At 41.4% G+C, this 22,279-nt stretch overlaps 1 protein-coding gene and 1 long non-coding RNA gene across 4 annotated transcripts in view; one reads left to right on the forward strand and one right to left on the reverse strand.

The window, feature by feature from the left end:
• The window catches only part of RALGAPA2 (Ral GTPase activating protein catalytic subunit alpha 2), a 327,482-nt gene extending 324,390 nt beyond the window's left edge, over window positions 1-3,092 (reverse strand). For 2 of the 3 annotated variants that reach the window (XM_044263547.1, XM_044263546.1), the window contains exon 1: window positions 2,833-3,091. In XM_044263547.1, the coding sequence (XP_044119482.1) occupies window positions 2,833-2,938 (106 nt within the window). In that variant the 5' untranslated portion in view covers window positions 2,939-3,091. Of the gene's footprint in view, window positions 1-2,832 lie in introns of all 3 variants that reach the window. The other variant, XM_044263548.1, reaches the window with a different exon arrangement.
• Window positions 3,093-3,408: 316 nt separating this feature from the next.
• LOC122916314 lies at window positions 3,409-21,844 on the forward strand. Its single transcript, XR_006386163.1, has 4 exons — window positions 3,409-3,633; window positions 3,770-3,930; window positions 19,616-19,759; window positions 20,676-21,844. It is a non-coding gene; the product is annotated as an uncharacterized LOC122916314 (long non-coding RNA).
• The last annotated feature ends 435 nt before the right edge of the window (window positions 21,845-22,279 follow it).

The following is a 22,279-nucleotide window of genomic DNA, read 5'->3' on the forward strand; positions in this document are numbered from 1 at the left end:
AATACAGAGCCAGATAAAAGGAACTAAGCAAATTCTAACTGGAGCCATTACCATGAATGAGAAATACTGTACCTTCCAGAGTTTGTCACATGTATCTCAGCCAGTTGTCTTTAACATACACTAAGTTTTAGAAAGAGAGAACAAACTTACAGCAATTATCAAAATATAAGGGGTGGTGTGGGAAAGTACCTAACAAAATACTTGTCTTAGCCTATTCATGATGGGAGGCAAATAACAGGAGAGGAACCTGTTACATGCCTGTTACAAGCTGAAGTAATTTATACATTAGACTCCCAATAACCTTTACAAGGCAGACATTACCATACCCATCTGACAGAGTAAAGAAACTGAGGTTCAAAGACAGGCTAAGTAACCAGCCAAAGTGATGCCGCCACAGGCTGGAAATCCGGATCAGTGGTATCATCTTTGTATGTAAAAAAGCACATCTTTATTATCACTTGAAGACAAAATATGTGAAAAGCAAGACTATTACAGAAATATACAAATAAAAATACAACAATAATGTCCATTCATTTCCTTCAAATGGTTTTCTTGATCTTGGCTAATTCCTGTCTTTCAGATCAAGAGGCCATTTTTTTCTAAATAGACTTTTTTCTTTAAGTAGCAAACAAATAAGGTATATGATGTACTAGGAGCTAGTACATTAATGTACTATATTTCTTTAAAGTCTTTCCCAACCACAGTTGTCAGACCAACTCTACATTAGACATTTTAACTAGAAGTCTTCAGACACATTTATAAAAATGTAGTCCCTATGGATAAAGTTGCAGCAAGAAAGTACACTGAGTCATTCCACAAACAAATGCATCCTCAAAAAACAACCGAATATTAAAGAACCTCTCTATTTTACAAAACTGAGATCATAATGAGCTCAATGAAATGAAAAAAGAAAGTTCCTCAAAATAAGATACTGCACCTTAAAATGAAACCACAATTCCACAGCCTTGAAAACAAACTACTTTCTCAGAATGGTAACAATGTACTGTGCATCTCTAAGAAGCCAAACTCATCTAGGTTTAATTGATTCCGACTTTACAAAATGGAGCCAACTTAATCCTGCAGACTCTGACAGAACAAAAGTTCAAATTCTCTACCACAGGAAAAGTCCCAGAGTATCAAATCCTTTAAAAGACTGTTCCTTTATCAAAAATGTCCCTGCAGTAGGTGTTTATCACTCACTAGAACTCTGCACAATGCAACCTGTGTGAGCATGAGACTTTACTACAGGGAGGAGACAGTTCAGTTTACCAAGGACATTTGACTTCACTTTCATAACTCTAGAAAACGAATCTCTCTTAACAGTAAGTAATTAATTTACATTCATTCCAAACTGAATGGGACAGTGTAAATCTCAAGGAGTCTGAGATTGTGAAGACTGCACTTGGAAAAACCAGGGGTGTGAGTGTGTGTGTGTGTGTCTTTCCTCAGAGGTACTTCACAGGGTATAAATAGAAATAATTAGCAACTTTTAATCTCATGAACAAGATCTTTACTTAAAATTCTCACATATAGGGGCGCCTGGGTGGCTCAGTGGTTAAAGCCTCTGCCTTCCACTCAGGTCATGGTCTCAGGGTCCTGGGATGGAGCCCTGCATCAGGCTCTCTGCTCTGCAGGGAGCCTGCTTCCTCCTCTCTCTCTCTGCCTGCCTCTCTGCCTACTTGTGATCGCTCTGTCAAATAAATAAATAAAATCTTTATTAAAAAAATTCTCACATATAAAACAAACTCTTTTATGTCATATTTCCTCAAGTGACAGACACATTAAGACTGCGTGTCCTAAATCAGGTGTTTTTTTTTTTCCCCCTCATTTTACGAATAAAAAAGACATCCAGAGGAAACAAGGTGTCCTTTTCTCAGCCCCCAAAAAACACTAGGGACAACACAGGTAGCACAGGTGTTTGGTCCTAAACAAAAGTTAAGACTAAGTAGGGAAGAAAATGGAAAACAGAACACAGCCTAGCAAAGCAGGGAGAGATCACGCGCAGCAGGTGACAGGAAGCCTTGGGGACACTTCACAGCCACAAGGATGAGCTTCATGGCAGGTCAACTACAGGCCCCCTGGGCTCCACAGAACCTCCACCCAGAAGTTCATAAAAACGAAAGAAGGAAATAACTCTCACTGTCATCCCGGCAAGAAAGAAGCAGCAGCCTCCTTGGACTCAGGAAAGCCACCCCTCCCTCCACAAAGAGGAGAAGCCCCTTTCACACCAACCACACAAGGAAGCCCAAACGGCCAGACCCAAAATAAAAATAAAAATAAGAGGAGCGCGGGAAGATAGACGACAGCTCAATTAAATTTATCCTGGGAGCACTGGGAGGCTCCGTCTCTCTAAAGACTCCAACTTAAAAGTAAAAATAAAATTTAAGTCGGGGGGGGCACAGAAGAAAGGACAGTTCAGTTAAGTCTGGGCTGGGAACACTTGGAGACTCAGTCTACTTGGGGTGCCAGGGTCCAAAATTAAAATTTAAAAAACGAGAGGGGGGAGTGTCAGTTTATTTTGTGTGTGAGTGTGTGTGCTTGTGTGTCTGTGTAGCACCTGGAGTGCAGGATTTGCCAGGGAGGGGAAAGTCGCGGGTCCGCCGGCCTTGAGGTGACCGGGAGCAAATCCGGGGTAAGTTTACACTCCGGGCGACAGGCAGACCCGAGGGCCAGAGTGCTCGCTGTCCGGGAACAATGCGGGCCCCGGAAAGGAGGGTCTCTCACACCACCCCCTCATGTCCCCCGCATGCCGTGGGCATCCCAGCCCCGACCCTCCCCCGACCCACGTCAGGGCAGGAACCCCCGAACCTGGGGACCCACAGCGGGCCTCACCCAGCAGCGCCCGCAGGTGCTTCAGGCGCGTCAGCACGTCCTTCTTGGGGTCCAGCACCTTCTGGGTGGACTTCTTCACGTCTCCGTGGCTCCTTCGGGAGAACATCCCGCTGCGGGAAACCCGGGCCCCGCCGGCGGGGCAGGAGGCGCCTGCGCCGCACTAATCACCTCATAGGGTCCGAGTCCGCGCGTGTCGCGCCGGCTACTCGGCGCCCCCCCGCCGGGCCGCCACCGCTGCCTCTGCTTCTGTCCCTGCCGCCACCGCTTCGGCTGTGCCTCCAGGAAGGAGGGGCGGGCCGGTACGGCAAAAGGCGGGGCAGGAAGGCGGTGTTCGACGCGAAATCCACAGCCCCGCCCCGCGGGAGGTGCGGGCCGTCCCTTCCGGATCGGCGCAGGCGCACGCGATTTGGACTCGCCTCGCGGGACCGCGGCGGTAGCGACTAGTGGGCACCGCGAATCACAAAGAAGCTTGGATCATGAACACGCTGTACTACAAGTCCCGGAATGCATTGCGACAGAACCCTCCAATCATGTTAGGGTGTCTTAGGCACGATGGGAGTTCATGGGTGGGGTCTGTAACGTTCCTCCTCCTCACCCTACCGTACGCTGCAAGACCTCTAGGGAAATGTAGTTCTTCAGGGGGCGGGGCGCGGTGGCTTACCTTTACAGAGTCCCCACGCCTCTGGACAGCATCCGCCTGCTCCCTCCCTGGAGAGGCCCAAAGCTCTCAAAGCCTCACTCCTTGCCCTATACCACCAAGCCATTTTCCTCTAGTGCAACGTGAACCACAGCAACATCTTGGTAAGAAAAGCTGTGAAGGCTTTTATTTTTTAAGATCTGTGTCTTTTTGGTTTTTTTGTTTTGTTTTGTTTTTGGGGGTGTTTTGTTTTGTTTCAAGGCTTTTAAAATACAAACTATTTTTCGTTTTGACTTCTAGATACACACTAAGGAGGGAGTCGAAGTCCCTTTGGCCAAACTAAAATCTGAGCTCCAATTTCACACGAAAATCAATGGCTTTGGCAGCAGAGTGAGCATCCCTACACTCTGGTTCAGGAGTCCAGCCAGTCCGCTTCATTCCTGGGATCCAACTTTACTGGGGTATGAGGTTCCCTTGCTCAGAAAGATCCTCAGAATCTTGTCTCTTCCTTTGTGGGAAGTGCACGTTCTTTGTGTTGTGCAAGGCTGCATAGCAATCCAGTAGCAGAACCAGAAATGGAACCTGAGCGACCTGACTCTCAGGCTGGTATGCTTTTGCAGGTTAGATGCCTGTAACCTGGAGCAAAACTTTGAAATGGAAAATGGCCTGGAGAGTTCTTACTAGAGATCCGTAAGATTATTTACATGTATCTGGATCCTCTGACACTCCAAATTTTGACATTTGAGCAAGCACTTAACACTGGGTGTTTAAAATCATAGGCTTTCCATCTAATTGGGACAAGACAAGTTTTTTCATTTAAGGGAACCTCTAACTTGGGGGAAGAGCCAAGAGATTTACATAGCTTTGTAGTCTCATAACTAGTGTAATATTTGTCCTCTAGAAGCACTCACTAGAAGTTTATTAAATAAAAGGGAGTAAGAGCTAGTTCTATCTATGCTATTTTGACAACTCTAAAAATAGGCTCTAACAACTAAAAGAAATGTTTTCACATGCCCTGATGAGATAAATATCCATATCCTAATCCAAGGAACATGTGATTGTGACTGTTTTTTTAGAAAAAGGATCTTTACAGATGTTATTAAGGATCTCAAGGTAAATCCTCTTCAATAATCTGGGTAGTCCCTAAATCTAATGAGTGTCTTATATTTATAAGGGATGGAAGAGGAGAAGACACAGAGAAGGCCATGTAAAAATGGAGGCAGAGATTAGAGTCATGTAGCCTTAAGCCAAGTGATTCCTGGAGCCACAAGAAGCTAGAGGAAACAAGGAAGGATTCTCTCTGGAGGTTTTCCAGAGGGAGCCTGACCCTACCAACACCTTGATTTTAGACTTCTGAACTTAAGAACTGAGAAAATAAATTTCTGTTATTTTAAGCCACCTCATTTGTGGTACTTTGTTGTAGCAGCCCTGGAAAATAAATAGCACCAGATACTGGAGACAACCCAGTGTGACTATCTAACAAGATCAGAATGACTGATACTGATTATAATACTTCAAATAAATAAAAAGTCAGGAATGCATAATGATACTCAGAAGAATGCTTTTTGGTGTCCTAGGTGAGTTTTTCAAGTAGAAGACATAGCTTGTACCTTTGATAATTTGGGGCAGACTTTTTTTTAAGAATATATTTGGGGCACCTATGTGGCTCAGTTGGCTAAGCATCTGCCTTCGGCTCAGGTCATGATCCCAGGGTCCTGGGATCAAGCCTCACTTCAGGCTCCCTGCTCAATAGAGAGGCTTCTTCTCCCTCTCCCACTCCACCTTCTCTCTCTTTTAAAAAAAAAAAAAAAAGAATTTTATTTATTTATTTATTTGAAAGAGAGAGAGAGAGAGCTAGCAGGGGGTAGGGGGGTAAAGAAGGAGGGTAAGGATGGGGAGGTAGGGACAGAGGAAGAAGAAACAGACAGACTCCCTGCTGAGTGGGGAGCTCCTTCCAGTCTTCAGGCAGGTCTCCATCAAAGGACCCTGGGATCAGGACTCAGCTCAGCTCAGATTCCCTGAGCTGAAGGCACACACTTAACTTAACTGAGCCATCCAGGGAACCCCGGATGGACTTTAAAAAAAAAAAAGCCCCGGGTGACTAAGACCCTTTCTCCATAACAAATGGGGAACCTGATCTGAATTGGATGTGTGTTTTAAGATTCTAACCAGGGAAGAGTGCAAGGCTTTAGAACTTTATAATTTCCTCCATACATCACTTACCAGAAAGGATCACGTTTTCCTGATGACCGCAAATTGAATTCACGTGTTCAGGAAGACAGAGCCCAAGAAACCAGGACAGAGTAAGGGAAATAAGACACTGAGAAGTCCCAAAGAATAAAGAGAAACACATATCAATTCTTGATGTTTGTAGGAGGATTTTAGAATTTTTTTTTTTTGCTTTTGTATCCTATTTACATAAATTCAAACCAACACGTATTTAGTGAACAAGTCATACCTTTAAACTGTGATGACCATAGATTTCGACTTCCCATTCTTTTCTATTTTACTGAAAATTGGTGTTTCAAGGGCCATGTGAAAACTGCAACTCCTACCATCATTGATGTTAAATACTTATCAAACAATTCTACCATTCATCGTTGTTGGGCTTATACCCAGCACAGGGTCAGGGTCAGAAGTCAATCAATATTTGTGGAATAAATAAACTTATTCATTCATTTCTTCATTAATATCTCAGCATTCTTAGGGAGTATTGTTTGGAACCATGTTTTCAATTTGATGTGTTTATGCATCCTCTTTCCTCAGAAATCTTTCTAAAATATAGACAAACCTCTCTGTTTTCTTAAACAGCTTATTCATTGTTTAGGAAACCATAATTTGTCCCACCCACCCACTGTGATCCCCTTCATCTCCTCCTAAATGAGTGTTGCCACCAGACACAAAAGAGATAAAACTGGTAGATCTTCCCCATCTTACTTTGACCACTTCTTGACCCCAAATTCAGTCACTGCTATCAGAGACCATTTGTTTGCCTTTTTAACTTCCATATTAGAATCTTTCTGTATGTTTAGACCTGCCAGCTCTTAGTTTCCAGATAATCTAAAAGTTAATGTATTTTACTTTCTAATTGTCACCCATTAGAGTTTTTCAGTTTGGAAGGAAGGGGGGATTTTTCAGATTGACTAAAATATCTTGTGCCTGGCTCATTAATTCTAGTTGTCGTGTATATTCTATTAATTTTGGTATATGGAAAAATTCAGCTGTTAGCTGCAGATTTTCCTATCAGATAAGCTCATTGTTTCTGCCCTCAGGAGTAAGATCTTTTCGTACATCAGACACACTGTGGATCTTTATTTGGATACTATTGCCACAGAGAGGCAGCCCCAGTGAACTTCTGTGACATAGTCTATTTTTATTGGCCATTGATTGGACCTTTATGTTGCTATTTTATTTAAAAACAAACAAACAAACAAAAGCTATCGGGGCACCTGGGTGCCTCAGTGGGTTAAGTCTCTGCCTTCGGCTCAGGTCATGATCTCCAGGTCCTGGGATCCAGCCCTGCATCGGGCTGTTTGCTCAGCAGGGAGCCTGCTTCCTCCTCTCTCTCTGCCTAATTGTGATCTCTCTCTCTCTGTGTTAAATAAATAAATGAAATCTTCAAAAAAAAAAAAAAGCTACGATCTAATAAATTAAATTTTTTTCTTATATTGGCTCTTACCCTGAAATTTTGAATTCATTCAGTGTTTATGCTGTGCCCTGAGAATCTGCACTTATCTAAAATCCCTATGAAAATGGGGATACCCCTCCATAAGAATGAAATGCCAGACTCAATGCTAAAGAAACAAGAAACCCAATGTCCTCATTTTCCAGATGATATATTATTGTAGACACCAAAAATATACTTTTTCTTCTCCAAAAAGGTTTCCTAATAGTTTCTTTTCTTTTCAAATATCTGTCAAATAAGGAGATTTAATACTTAAGCTTGACTGTAAATCATTTTAGATGAGAATTTCACTTCAGGAGATACTTGAAAAAGTTTTTGGAAATGTACTAGCCATATTGATATGTCTGATGGACACTTGATAACAAAGCAATGCATTAAGTGGAGGAAAACCTAATTGTTTTTCTAAATTTAGTCAAGCAAATGTTTTCACAGCTGTGCATTTCAACCATAATGTCATCTGCTTTGGGTATATTTTCATTTTTTTTAATCATCCGAATAGTATTAACATTTCAGTGGTGAATTGTAGAAACATGTCAAAATTGGAAAAATTCAAGCCTATAAGAAGTATCATAAGAACTTTTATAAATTAAAAAAATTATCTTTGAATGATAACATTGGAGAAATCAAGCATCATGGAAACTCTCTAGATAGTAAATATAACTTGCATAGAAGGACAATGTGCAAAGACTAGAAAGAAATGAAGTTTCGTAGGTGAGAAGCCTGTGAAAATGTGCTATGACCTCACCTCTTCCCCCAGTACACAAAATGCCACCATTAGGTTTAATATTCGGTAAGATTTACTCCCTAATTTAGAACTGGATGCTAGATTTTCTAAAAATGAATGTAGATTATAGGATGTCCACAAAAACTATTCATTTAAATGGAGAAATCCATCGCACAGTCTTACTTATAAATTCCTGCAATCTTCTAAAAATGAATTTCAAAATAATTCTTAGAGAACAATTCTTACTAACCATGTCACAAAAATACAAATTCTTTTACTGATCTACATGTAAATCTATGTCCTAAATGGAGACTGCTTTTACTTGCTATTTCTGACAGCATTCTCAGTTTTAAGCAACAGAGACTGACTGGCTATTTAGGTAAAGGTGACTCATCCAGAGAATGCCAGCCTCCCAAAATCAAAGGAAGGTTGAAGATCCAGGCCTGGAAAACAACTAGAAAATTAGATGCTAAGGCAGCTCTGGGAGGCCTAGACAAGTCATAGAGCAAAACACATGCGTCAGCATACCAAGACTTTTATGACAATGAAAGAACTTCCACCATCCTGTACATCTTCAAGTTCAAAGTCTCAAGAATATCCAGTTGGCTAAATCTTAGATGGATGCCTACCTCATTTCTCCATCCACCTGGCTGCCCTTGGTCAGAAAATCTGAGGTGCTAATCCCCTTTGTAAGTGGGACCACCTCCTACGAAGACTATACAGGATAAGATATACCCTCCCAAAATAATCGAGTGTATTATTGGAGGAAGGGAAGTTGGATGCTGAGGAGCTAAAATAACAACAATAATTAAGAGTGAACAATAACAAAACAATAAGAAAGCAAAGCATCATGATTTGCTTGACATGCCCTGGAATATGAAAACAATCCATCCATTGGGCTGATTTATAATTAAGATCTTGCACTTTAGTGAGATGATTGGAAGACATAGTTTACTGCTTTCAGTAAATCTTTAAGGAAGACTTACATTTAATAGTTTTTTTTTTTCAAATTTTAACTGGGAAACCCCTGATGTTGCTTAGACATAGGATATGTGTGAATTATGCAATTACTAAAATCATCTTAGTGAATAATTGGAAAGAATTTAATCATATTGTTGTTTCTGTTTAACCAAAATAGAAGAATTCAAATGCCACAGGGGACATTACTAAGTACTTCTCTTTATATTATCCTTCTTTCTATGTTTCTATGTTCTTTCTTTAAATTGACATCCCGGGACGCCTGAGTGGCTCAGTTGGTTGGACAACTGCCTTCTGCTCAGGTCATGATCCTGGAGTCCCGGGATCGAGTCCCGCATCGGGCTTCCAGCTCCACGGGGAGTCTGCTTCTCTCTCTGACCTTCTCCTCGTTCATGCTCTCTCTCACTGTCTCTCTCTCAAATAAATAAATAAAATCTTTAAAAAAAAAAAAAGTTAAATTGACGTCCCCTCCATGAGACACACTTTAATCACATTTTAAAGTCATTCTTAGTAATCTTTTTGATCCAATCAAGTAGACTTAACTGAGTCCCTCCTCTGTGCTAGTTTATGCACAGCAATGAAGTTACAAATAGAACAAGGACACAATCTTGATCCTCTGAAAAGTCATAGTCTAGCTGAGAAGTCAGACATAGCCCTGATCTTGGAGAGCTCACAGTCTAATGCAGGAGATGGACACATAACTAGATAATAATAATTAACAATAGCAATATAGGCAGAACATTATGGGAGATCCCAAGAAGGACTGGACAGTAGAGATGAGGGCAGGATCAGAGAAGGCTTCCTGGAGGAGGTGACACCTGAAGTGTGGAAAAGAGCTGATCACTCCACAGGCAGGGCAAGGTGGATAATGCAATGGGCTGTGTGAAGATCACCAGAAGCAGTCTGGTTTTGTGTGGTTGCCACTTAGGACTGTGCTTATGGTTGTACTTGGTATAATGTAGGGGTTGCAGAAATATGTATATGTTCTTGTAGACTTATAAAAACAGAGGGCCAAGCGATAACAAAATATGATGATGCCAAAGTTAGAAGAGACTCTGTAGAAGCAGGAGAGGATGAGGGCAAAAGCAGGGGCTCTGAATTCTAATCCTGCCCCCTTACTAGCTGTGTAATCTTAAATGGGTGACTCAATTCTCCAAGCCTCAGTTTTCTTCATCTATAAAGTGGGGAGAAACTCACATTTATTCTAAGGATTAAATGAGTATAGAAAAGAATTAAACACAATGCTTGGTACACAAATGTTCATTGACTATTATTTTGTTTTTCTCTTCTCCTCCACTTCTGGAAAACACAAACAATTTCTTCTTGCTAAGACTGTGCACACTTGATTTCTAAGTGGGTTGCCTAGAAGGGGTTGACAGCTGAGTTTCTCATGGTTTTACATCATTGAATATGAACACCATCAGAATAGGTCAAAGCAATATCCTAGAACCCTTTATTTCACACATTTGTTATGTGTACTCTTCAATAAGGGGAGGCGTATTCGCAGATGCCACCATCACACCAGGTGAAATATTACTCCTTTCTGAATTGTCATTGATACTGGATTAGGAATAGCTGGCTAAGGGAAAGGGCATAACGTGTGACTCAGCGGTTTGTTTCGGACATATTTTTCTTCCTCTGGTTCTTGTGAGACCAAACCCATGAATAGTTTATGGGTCCTTTCAAAAATTAAAGTCGTACTTCAGATTGTTATAAATCAGATTATAATAAGTCAGTTTGATAATTTCGCTCTAACAGTCATAAAACAACAAAATAACATCCCACAGTGTGAAAGCTTTGGTTTAAATAACCCATCCAAAATATGCCAATTGATGTTTTTCTCCATAACTTATATGTTCATTTTTAAAATCAAAATAATAAGCAATTTTATTGAGCCTCTTCATAATCCAAGTAAGAAATCCAATTTCTTACTCATTCATTGATTCAAAAAGCATTAACTGAGTTTCTTTCTGCTGGCCACTTATTCTAGTCACTGAATAGAGATTTGAAAAATTTTTTAAAAAGACAAAATCCTTGTTTCTGAGATGCTCACTATCTGGTTGCATAAATTATCTGAAGATGACACCTTACAAAATAAATAAGAAGTTCTTTTTACTTTAAACTTTCAGAAAGCATTAAGAAAAGCCCCTCATTTACTTTGCCTTTATATAATTCTGCTCCTCCACCTCAGCCCTGGTTGTGAGATTGCCCACTGTAGGTGCAGGCTAAATAATTCCACCTGATTGTCAAGGGTTATCAGCAAGGAAATCCTGGAGTCCTAGAACATCTTGAGAGTAAAATGCGACTGACAGATGTATTCCCTCAGTATAAAATGGAAAAATAAGAATCAAAGTTGGTTAGTAATTGGTTGTCACTAGCACTAGGGATGGAAAGACTAACCAGAATCCAACGTACTAGTGCTGACAGCAATAGGGTGGCTGGACTATGCCATCTCATCCCAGTACCATTTTGCAAAGCAATTTTGTGTCCTTCTCCCATTCAGTCCTCACAACAGCCCATGAATCTGGGTTTCTTATCTCCATTTTGTCTAGACTAACAGAACTTCTTTTTTTTTTTTTTTTTCAAATTTACCCAATTTATTTATTTTCAGAAAAACAGTATTCATTATTTTTTCACCACACCCAGTGCTCCATGCAAGCTGTGCCCTCTATAATACCCACCACCTGGTACCCCAACCTCCCACCCCCCCGCCACTTCAAACCCCTCAGATTGTTTTTCAGAGTCCATAGTCTCTCATGGTTCATCTCCCCTTCCAATTTACCCAAAAGCACATACCCTCCCCAATGTCCATAACCCTACCCCCTTCTCCCAACCCCCTTCCCCCCAGCAACCCACAGTTTGTTTCGTGAGATTAAGAGTCACTTATGGTTTGTCTCCCTCCCTATCCCATCTTAGACTAACAGAACTTCTGTGGCTGGCCCAAGATCATCCAACTCATAAGAAGCAGGTCAAAAGGACAAATCAAAGATACTTAGATCAGCAGGTCTCAGGAAGTAAATAAATGACTTGGTTGGTCTGCTGGCAGCTGGAGATCAAGATAGACCAGTTCAAAAAGAGTGGGAAAGACTCATGAAGGAGAATATAAAGACTTGCCTGGAAACTGAAATCTACCAAGACTTTAGACTCTGCCTTTAGAACCAGAGGTTACTTTAAAGTTTATCCAGACAAACTTGAGAATCAGGTCACTTCTCCAAATCTGTAAAGTTAATGAATAGTCAAACTAGGTAAGAAGTTCCGGTGTCTTGACTCCTAGGCCAATGCTCAACTTCATCACATTATTTGCTGGCTAGAAAAGTCAGTGAAAGCTCAATTTTTAGTTAAAACTGGAAGGATACTGGACTTGTCTTTTATGGTAGTTTTTATCAGTGAACCACACTCCTATTGTTCATATACCCCTGCACTTTTCCTTTCCCCTTGAATTGAAGCTGATTCTGTGATCTTCTATAACTCATCGAACGTAGAGGAAGTGACAGGGTACCAGTTTCTATGCTAAGCCTTAAAAAGACCTGACCGCTTTCATTTTTGCACACTGGAAGAAGCCAGTCACCATGGAATAAGTTTGACTATTCAGAGACTGCCGCCCTGAAAGATGTCTAATCTAGCCACGTGAAGAGACCACACAGAGAGGAACTGAGGCCCCTGGCTAACAGCCTCAGCTGATCTTCAAGTCAACAGTTAACACCAACTTCCCAGCCATGAGAGTGGGGCCATCTTGCAAGTGCACCCTTGAGTCTGGGTCAAAACTATCAGCCATGTAGAGCAGAGATGAACTATCTTAGCCCAAGCCTTACCCAAATTACAGGATTGTGAACAGATAAACAGAAAGGTTATTGGAGTGAGCCACCAAGTTTGGACATGATTTGTTACATACCAGGAAGTAGCTACAATAGCAAAGGTGTGTGCTGGTGGCTCCAAGGATCTGGAAATACCAAATCCAGAAGACTTACCTTCTTAGTTGGACAGAGCCACACACTGCATCCACTGGGTTAGCTCTAACATCCTTCTGGTTCTAAAATTCTTCGAGCTTGTGACTCCCTGTGGCTCTTCCCTTATGACTCTAAACAAGCCTGGTGTCTACATGATAAAGAGATTGTTACCCTCAGAAGGTGACTGGCCTGACAGGGATTGCTTTTCTCACCAAGGTTTAGAAATGTAGGTGACAAGAAAGGAGGGAGACAGAAGAAGCTCCAAGAGTTTGGGTGCGACATGTGGAATACTTACAGATTAATTAATCGAATATCCATAGAAAAAGCATCAAGCAAGCCTGAGATAGGCAGGTCAACAGAAATTGACTTGAGAAATTAGCTTTTGATTCATTCAGTATTAGAGGAAGCACTTTAAAATCTATTGGATCTGTAACTAGTTCCTTGCAGCTGGTGAGAAGGCAGGAACATAGATGGAGTCTCCAGAATTTGGAAGAGGGCACATCAATTATCTCTACCACTAAAGTGTTGCATGGCAACCAACCACAGAACTATAGTGGCATACACCAATAAACATTTATTCAGCTCACGAGTCTGTGGGGTTCATCCCATCTGGGTTAGGGTTGGCTGCTATTGGCTGAGATCACTTATCTTGGAGTTCACAGCTGTTGGTTGATCTAGGGTGACCTTTGTTGGGACATCTGTGGTAACTGGCCTGGCCATAGGTTTCTCATCCTTCTCCTGGGACCAGTAGACTTGCCTGGGCAGGTCCTTCTTTGGGTGATAACACAGCACAGAAGTGAGCAAACCCAACTGCACAAACAGTTTTAAGGCTGCCAGACAGGTTTGCTATTATCCTATTGGCCAAAGCAACTCACAAGGCTTAGCCAAGAGCCAGAGTCAGAGGGCAAAAGGAATGGATAGAGAGAAAGGTTAGGAATTATGACCATTAATCCATCTACCACAGAAGTTATTTTATAAAAATCAACCTTGACAATGGAAAAGGGAGCTTTTTGAAGGATCTCTCGGGACCTCCGTCTGATTAGGCAGCATGATAAGCCCCTGAGGAATTGAAGGTGAGGAAACCTGCCTCTTCAACAAGGAGTGACTATCCTCAGTCCTTTTGTGACATTGTTGTGAGCACATTATGAAGGTGCACACACAAGTTGTGTCTTTCCCCAACCTGCTTCCTTCAGTCATAAAGCAAGGTTAACAAATGAAAAAGCATGTTCAAGATTCCAAACTCAATGGCATTTCATCACATATGTTCACTTGGTGTCTTACATGTCACACAAAGCAAAGCAAAGACAAGTCACACAATAAAGAAGACAGAACAGGGGGTAGGAAATGAATGCACCAAACACAAAGTCAGTCTGTAGATGTGCAGTTGAGGTAAGGCCTCGGCCTGGTCTGGTCAACTATTAGCACGTGCTGCTTATTATGTTCAGGCAGTGGAAGATCTCTATTATTTTCAGAGATCAATCAGGCAGAGCATTTGGCAGCTGCTGCCTTTGGGATGTGGTCAGTTGTGAAAGGGTTAGTGCCTAGATAGTTTGCCACAGAAATCCTCCCATTTTAAAGGGATTGAATGGTCCTTGAGTCTTTGTAGATGTCCTCTAGTTCTGCTGGTTATCAGTTCAGGGTGTCACCAGTTGTTGCTAGTTTTGGCAACATCTGGTCTTGGCTAAAATGCCCTCAGTTGTTGGCATCACTGCCTGACAGAAGTGACTGCTTGACAAGGGTGACTACATCTTATTCTATACATACTTTAAAGGAGTTAATATTTCTGCCTGGTTATTTGCATGGCTACCCTGTGGTGATCACCCTTCAATATCCTCTGCCTTTTGGAGAGCACATAGAGATCATTGGACTTTGGAGTCTGGGGAAGGAGGCTGTCCCAAGGGATGGGGAATAAATGTGGTGATGGCAATACTAGTGGGTTTTCCAAGTCTATGTTACAAGCCCCAGGTGGGTTCTTGGGAAGAAATTGCTGAGGTGAGATCAGTGCAGTAGACTTAGTTATATTATACTTTCCCTACTACAGAAGAAAAGGGACTTGGATGATTGATTAAAAGGTAATTTAGATAATAAGATATTGTCAGTATTTATCTAGGACTTCCAAGGTGGGGATTGGGGGACAGTGCACCTGTTGTCAGTCTAATGGTTACCAAGGGGAAAACTGCTGGAAGGTGCGACCTATCATTCAAGAACTGCCAATTCCCAATACCGAGGTTGTGCCTGACTTTATAAAGTCTTTGATGAATTGGGTTGTTTGATATAGGCTAGCTACACAGAGCCTGAAAACCACAGGGAGACATGATAACACTGAATTTCTGGACCAGAATAGCCAAACTCCGGAGACAAAACTCATGGTGATTCTACCGATAAACTCAGATTTTAGCAGTCCTCCCATGTTAACATTTCTTTAGCTACAAGAGCTACATTAGATGAGTTCCTAATGATAGAGTCCCCACCGTCTAGAAGCCTTGACCCCTGGAAGTGTGCTCAGCATCCTGACACAAGGGAAGTTTTCCAATAAAAGTGTGATAGTCAATGCAATACTTATATGGCGTATTTGATTCTTGCTTTGGAAATCTTAGGAAACAGTAGCTTGTATTTAATTGGATCTTGTAGATCACAGGGTAAGTTGGAACGTGGCTGGAAAATACTGGTAGATATAAAACTTCCCCAGATAATCTTCACTCAAGAGCTGAGCACATGTTTGAGGCATTCCCTCCAGCTGTTCCTGTACTTAACCTCTACACCCAGAAAGCCACATACCATGAAACGCTGTGACTCTCTGCCTGAAATTCTTTTTCTCATTACGGAAGCATAACTGGTTCATGCCATGGACATGCCAGAGAGCTGATGATCTCAGAAGCACCCTTAAACAGTGATAGACTGATAGCCGATGGATAAAGATCCCAGTTCCCTCATCTTTGGAGTAGAATAGCTCTAAAGAATGAACTGGTTCCCTGCTTGATAATGAACCCAGTTAGGTTACCTTTCCTGCCCTATCTGACTTCCCCACTCCTCTGCCAATGCTTTCTGGATAACTCCACCACCACCACCACCACCACCACCACCACCATATCAATTACTTGCACTCAAATCTGTGTTTCAACCCAAGATAGCACACAGTCTCATAAAAGAACACAGTCAAAATAATGAGCTAAGCTCTAAGCAGAATAATACCTAGGGTTTGCCCAGTTGATCTTTGCCAATGTTGAATTCAGCAAACTAGGAAAAAACTGATATGACAAGCTGATATGACAAACTTAATGAAAGTGAATTAAGTTTGTGAGATTCAAGCAAGACAAACCCTAGGGCTCCTAGGTAGGTGACAGACGGAAAGACAGATAGAGGGAAGGATAGCTCCAGCCATCTATGGGACCTATCAGAGGACTTAGCCTGAGGAAAGACAGTCCCTGCTCTTTACCAAGTAACTCCAGGAAACTACATAAAGTCATATATAAAGGACAACATCATTCTCTAGGGCTCCTCCTACAACGTGCTTTTCTTGCTCAACATTACGTTTCTGAGATTTTTTTCATTATTGATATATGCACTCTTATTTTAACTGCTTCATTATAATGAATACAGCACAATTTCTTGATCCATTCTCCTTTGGGTGAATTTTCAGAGTGTTCTAACATTTCATGATTGAGCCCACCCTGTGGCAAACATTCCTGTTTGTGCCTAGCCCCAATGTGTGTGCAGGCACATGTGCACACACACACACACACACACACACACACAGGATTTCTAGGACATGTATGTGTGAGTGAGCTTGGTGGGTGGAAAACACCAAGTCCACAGCAGTAGTCACCTCTGGTGGTGGGCGTAGTGACACCAACATCTTTGGAAGGAACACAGTTGTTCAATGGACATTTGTCTCATCATTGCAATATGTTTTGGTGTGTCCAAAATACATTGTTCGTAATTTTAAAATATGTGACTCTACTCTGGCTTTCAATCAGCCAAGAAAAAACACTTTCTGTCTTTACTTTGTTGGTTTTGTGTGTTAAAATTTTCTCTCAAACACATTGTACTTCCTGATGGCTCCAAGAGGCATGCACTAAAGAATCAGTCCCATGCAGTTTGCAAAATTAAATTATTGCATCTGTTGCTGACAAAGGTTTTCTCTGACTTTAAGTTTTTTCTGTGTCTCCCAACTTTTTAAAAGGTCCATTTCCAGAATATCAACTTAAGTAAATAGTCCTCACTCGTCAGGGAATTCCAGGATATGCTTTATGCCCTGAGCACTGAACCGAGCAGCTTTGTGAGAAAAGTGGTCTTGGTCATTTCAGGCTTTCATTCTTTGTGATTTCAAGTCAATAAAAATAGTTAGCCAGGAAGGTGACTCAGGGTTTGGCTTACTCTGTCTTACTTGATTAGAATAATAGCAGGTTGATTTGGCTTATTTCATTCCTTTTCACTCCTTTATTCTTGCTTGGAATTAGATAAAGTGGATATTATTCCTCTCCCACCTCCATTCAGTTAACTCTGAGCAAAAAATTATTTGAGCCAAATTTATGTGATTGCACACAAGTTTTTTTTTTTAATAGCTCTGCTAATAAGTTTATTTATCTTTTTTTTCCAATTTATTTATTTTCAGAAAAACAGTATTCATTATTTTTTCACCACACCCAGTGCTCCATGCAAGCTGTGCCCTCTATAATACCCACCACCTGGTACCCCAACCTCCCACCCCCCCGCCACTTCAAACCCCTCAGATTGTTTTTCAGAGTCCATAGTCTCTCATGGTTCATCTCCCCTTCCAATTTACCCAAAAGCACATACCCTCCCCAATGTCCATAACCCTACCCCCCTTCTCCCAACCCCCCTCCCCCCAGCAACCCACAGTTTGTTTCGTGAGATTAAGAGTCACTTATGGTTTCTCTCCCTCCCTATCCCATCTTGTTTCATGGAGTCTTCTCCTTCCCACTTAAGCCCCCATGTTGCATCACCACTTCCTCATATCAGGGAGATCATATGATATTTGTTTCCGAATTAAATAGCCCTGGTTTTTCCTCACTTCCTCACCAAAAATTCCATCCATGAAGGTATATTTCAAAAATAGAAAGTGAGCACAATGACCATGTGAGTTTTCATTGGGAGGAATCGGGCTATGATTCAGCTGTTTGGTGGACACTGATTACCTAATCAAGGCAACGCCTGCTGCTATTTAGAGGTGATATCCTGAAGAATGAAATCTTTCCTTTTCTGAGTGTGCCCTTAGTTCACACATCTCAAAGTATTTTTAAAATATGAATGAGATCTGAAGGCACTTCTATACTAGCAGATATCAGGCCATCAATAGTTTATCTTACACCCCTAAAAGAAATATCACTGGAAAGAAATTAAAAAAATAAAAAAAAAATTTTAAAGTATGAAGGTAAAATTTATTTAGCACATAATATGTATGAAGCCCTATTACTAAGTGTGTGTCTTTTTTTAAATTATTTCTTTAATCCACATAGTATTGTTAGGAGGTAGAGATTACTTGTTTCCCTATTGTACAGATGAGGGGGTTGAGGTAAACAACTTGCCTAAAGTTGCACAGCTAATAAGTATTAGAGCTGGTATTTGAACCCAAGCAGTCTGGCTCTTCACTTCACCTTCTTGATTCCTTTGCCATCCTGAGAATCAGAGTGGGCAGGTAACTTACAAATGGTCACACAGCTATGGAATGGTGGAGCCAAGGTTTTAGCTCAGATCATCTTGTGAAGCCAGAGATGTTAATTATTGCTTTTCTACAGGGAAATAAAAGTCCTGATTTAAGGTCCTTCTGTAGATGATTGGCAATGCATATAAGAATTCCATTTCTCCTAGTTACCAAGCTACTTCTGAAGTGGCAGGTAACAGTTTCAAGTGGATTTTATATATTTAAAGACTCTGCCTCTGATGCAGATTTAAGGACCATCTACAGTTCAAGTCAGTTAGAAAAAGGAGGCAAAATATATCCTTACACTCCCAAAAAAGAGAAAAGACAAAATGATCAGCTGTCCTTGTGTGGCTTGGAATTAGAAACGATCCAGACTTTTCTACTGTAGAGCAAAGAGACAAGAAAAGCTAAGTGAGAAGCCGCTGGAACAGATGCTGTAAATAAGATGCTTTAAGAACCTTGGTTCAAAAAAAAAAAAAAAGAACCTTGGTTCAAATGGTACTTTTTTCTAGCAAAATCACCAGTCTCTTAACATGAACAAATGTGATTCATAGCAGAGAAGGGATCCTGGGTGAAATCCCAGCAACAAATAGGAAATGGGGCAGTGGGGAGGTGCCAAAGCTACAAGGTTTGGGGGGGACTCACCCTTTTCCGGGGCCATGCAAATGCCAATCTGTACAGGACCGAAATTGCATAATTTTTCTAAGTCAGACTCTTGAGTGCGGGGAAAGGGCAGTTTCCCTAAAGAACTCAGCCTGAGGTCACCAGGAGTGGACAGAACAGAGGTGGAGAGAGAGCCAAGCCCGGCCCTGTAGAGTGTTCTGTGGGGGTGTCAACACAAGGGCACAGCCAGCATCTTGGGTTCACCCCAAATGGGCCTGTGAAGAAGAGACCAGGTGAGGTGGGTGGAGACAGAGAGGGGCCCACCAGATAGACTGCTGGGGATGCTTCCTTCTGCTCCTGAGGAGCTTCTGGGCAGGAAATGTCATATATAGCTGCAGAATCCTGAATGCCTCTTGTACCCTAAACCCTGGGAAGTTTTTCCCAACACTTTCTCCCTCATCTGCCCCACTTTGTCCACACTGGTTTCCTTTGTCTAGAATGTTCCCACCTCAGCAAGGTTTGACATTTGCTGTCCTCTTGGCAGGAAGCCAGGCCCCACTCTGCACACAGCTGCCTCCTGATCATCCCACCTCCTTCCTGGCATCACCACCTCGGGGGGCCATCCTAGCTCCCCCAAACTAAAGGAGTGACTGGTCCTCCTGCACACCCGGAATGGTCTTGTTCATGTGTAAGTACGTGCAGTCAGCTCTCCATAGTAAAAAGCACCACCGGGAGGGTGAGCTCCGTGGTGGCCAGGGTGTCGTTTTATTTATTTCTGTCCAGAGTGGCTGGCGTATAATGGACACTAATAGATGTGTGTTGGATGAGCTCCACCTGCCTATTTCAGGCAAAAGAGACTGTCCTCTTTATGGTTTGTCATGCCACATGTCTGTGGCATATTAATTGCGTCCACCTTCTCTGATGAGCATCTTTTTGAGAAACCAGATCTTGACATGTGGGTTTTCCTGTCTGTGATATTAATGGGAGTCGTGCTTCGGTCCCTGAGTTTTGTGTGCCATGAATATGAAAAAACATGTGATCCTTGAAAAAATGCAAACAGTAAAAAGGATGGATCCTTTGCTCATCAATACCACGGAGCCCTACTTAGCAATAAAGAGGAAAGGACTTCTGGTTCATGCAAGGACACGGGTGAACCTCAGAAACATTATGTTGCGTGGAAGCAGCCTGACGCATAAGAATACATATTCTATGATTCCATTTATATAAACTTCTAGAACAGGGAAAACTGATTTCTAGTTCCAGAAATCACAGCTTGGTTCTGCACTCAGGGTGTGGAGATTGGGTAGAAAAGTGTGTGATCTCTCCCAGGTGGAACGGAAAAATTCTGTATTGTTTCGGGCAGTTGTTACACAGATGTATATATGTGTCACAAATTCTTGATCTGAATATTTAAGAATTGTGCATTTCGTTGTATGTAAAACAAAGTTATTTAATCTTTTTATTTATTTTTGATTTAAATTCAATGAACCAACTTACAGTACCTCATTAATTTCAGATATAATATTAAATAAGTTATTTTTAAAATCCTGCTTTCAGTAGTCCTAAGGTAAAATAATGAGATAAAACTGTTATTTTGTTGTAAGGGAGATTGAAACCTGCCAGAAGTGTATTTGGAGCACCACAGCGTATCAGCATCATAGAAGACTTTTCCAGTGTAACTCTGAAGAAGCCAAATCAAGCTAGTGGAAGAAAGAAAAGGGAATTTTTTTTATTTCATGCAACCAAGTGGTCCAGGCATGGAGCTGGCATTAGGGATCGAAGCTGACCTCTGTCCAAGCGCTCAGCGGCATTCTGCTTTCTCTCTCTGCTGTTTTTTGCTTTTTGTTCTGTTTTATTTTATTTTTCTTTGTTTTGTTTCATTTTGTTTTTCAACCCCTTCTCTTAGTGGATGGACACAACAGTTCAAAGCCTCAAGCAAAAACCTCAGACTGAGTCTCAGTCTTGGGCCCTTGCCATTCACTGTGGCTGGTGGATAGAGGAAAACCAAGCCACTGAGAGACTGAAGGATAAGAAGTGCCCCCGCAAAATTCATGAGCCATCACGACAACTACAGGGAATGTCCATGGAGAAAGCAAAAACATCTCACAAAAGCCACAACAGTATTAGAATAAAATGATGGATGAGGACCCAGCTCCTCATGAACGGCTTCAATGCTGCCCTCCCACTCTACTCTATACCAAGAAAATTAATTTACTGGCATCCATTAACTGCTTGCAATTTGGTGAGATGTGGAATCTTTTTGTGTGAGGAATGGTTTAAATTTTATGCTCTTGCTGGACATCTAAAACCAGCCACAGAGGAGTAGCAAACGTGAGATCATCATGTCCGATACTTCCTCTTTCACACAAATAGATCATCACTTCACTCAAGTAGGCCAGCACTTTTGTATTAGACAATCCCCTGATAAAAAGGGGTTTCCCTCAGTCCCCAACCTTCCAGAATTATTGCTGAGTCAGGACCTGTGGGAAGCATATGTGCTGGAGTGTTCACACACCCACAGAAAACTCCCAGACTAGAGCATCGGGTGGTCTCTACTTACCCCAAGGGCCAAACAAGTCTTTACACACTCCCATGATAGTGTGTAAGGAACACTTGTGTTTTCTGCAAGGTTTCTTGGTTACTCATTTTCCAAAAAAAGAATCTACACTTCTGAGGAAGCAAAGAGCATGTGTGGGTTTTTCCGTTTCCAGTTTTGCACAAAGTACAACATCAGTTACCAGTTTAAAAAAGAAAAATTCTAGTGTTCTTTCACTAACATACTTAATGAAATGGTTGTTAACATAATATACTCATAAAATAAAAGTAGGCCATTTCTATTAGAATAAGTTCTGTAGCTGGTAGGGGATCAAATGTAAACACTGAAGTCATTTTTACAGACAAGAAATACATGTAGGTAAGTTTCCTAAAAGCCCAGAAAATAAGTTAGTCTGATAACAGGCAGGAGAAATATCTGAGATGAATCCAATAGACCAAATGTTCTTATTTCTAGTATATATGGACCTCATACTGTTGATAAGAAAATAACCAAAATTCCAATAGAAAAATGGACGAAAGGTATAAATAAAATAATTCATAGAAAAAACACTAAAAAGGAACTATCAATCTTACTACTAGATAAAGATCTACAAATCGAACAAACTGGGATGCCATTTTTCTCTTCTTAAGTCAGCAGAGTGTTTTGTTGTTT

The sequence above is a fragment of the Neovison vison genome, chromosome 8 (assembly GCF_020171115.1).
Source record: "Neovison vison isolate M4711 chromosome 8, ASM_NN_V1, whole genome shotgun sequence".
Classification (NCBI taxonomy): domain Eukaryota; kingdom Metazoa; phylum Chordata; class Mammalia; order Carnivora; family Mustelidae; genus Neogale; species Neogale vison.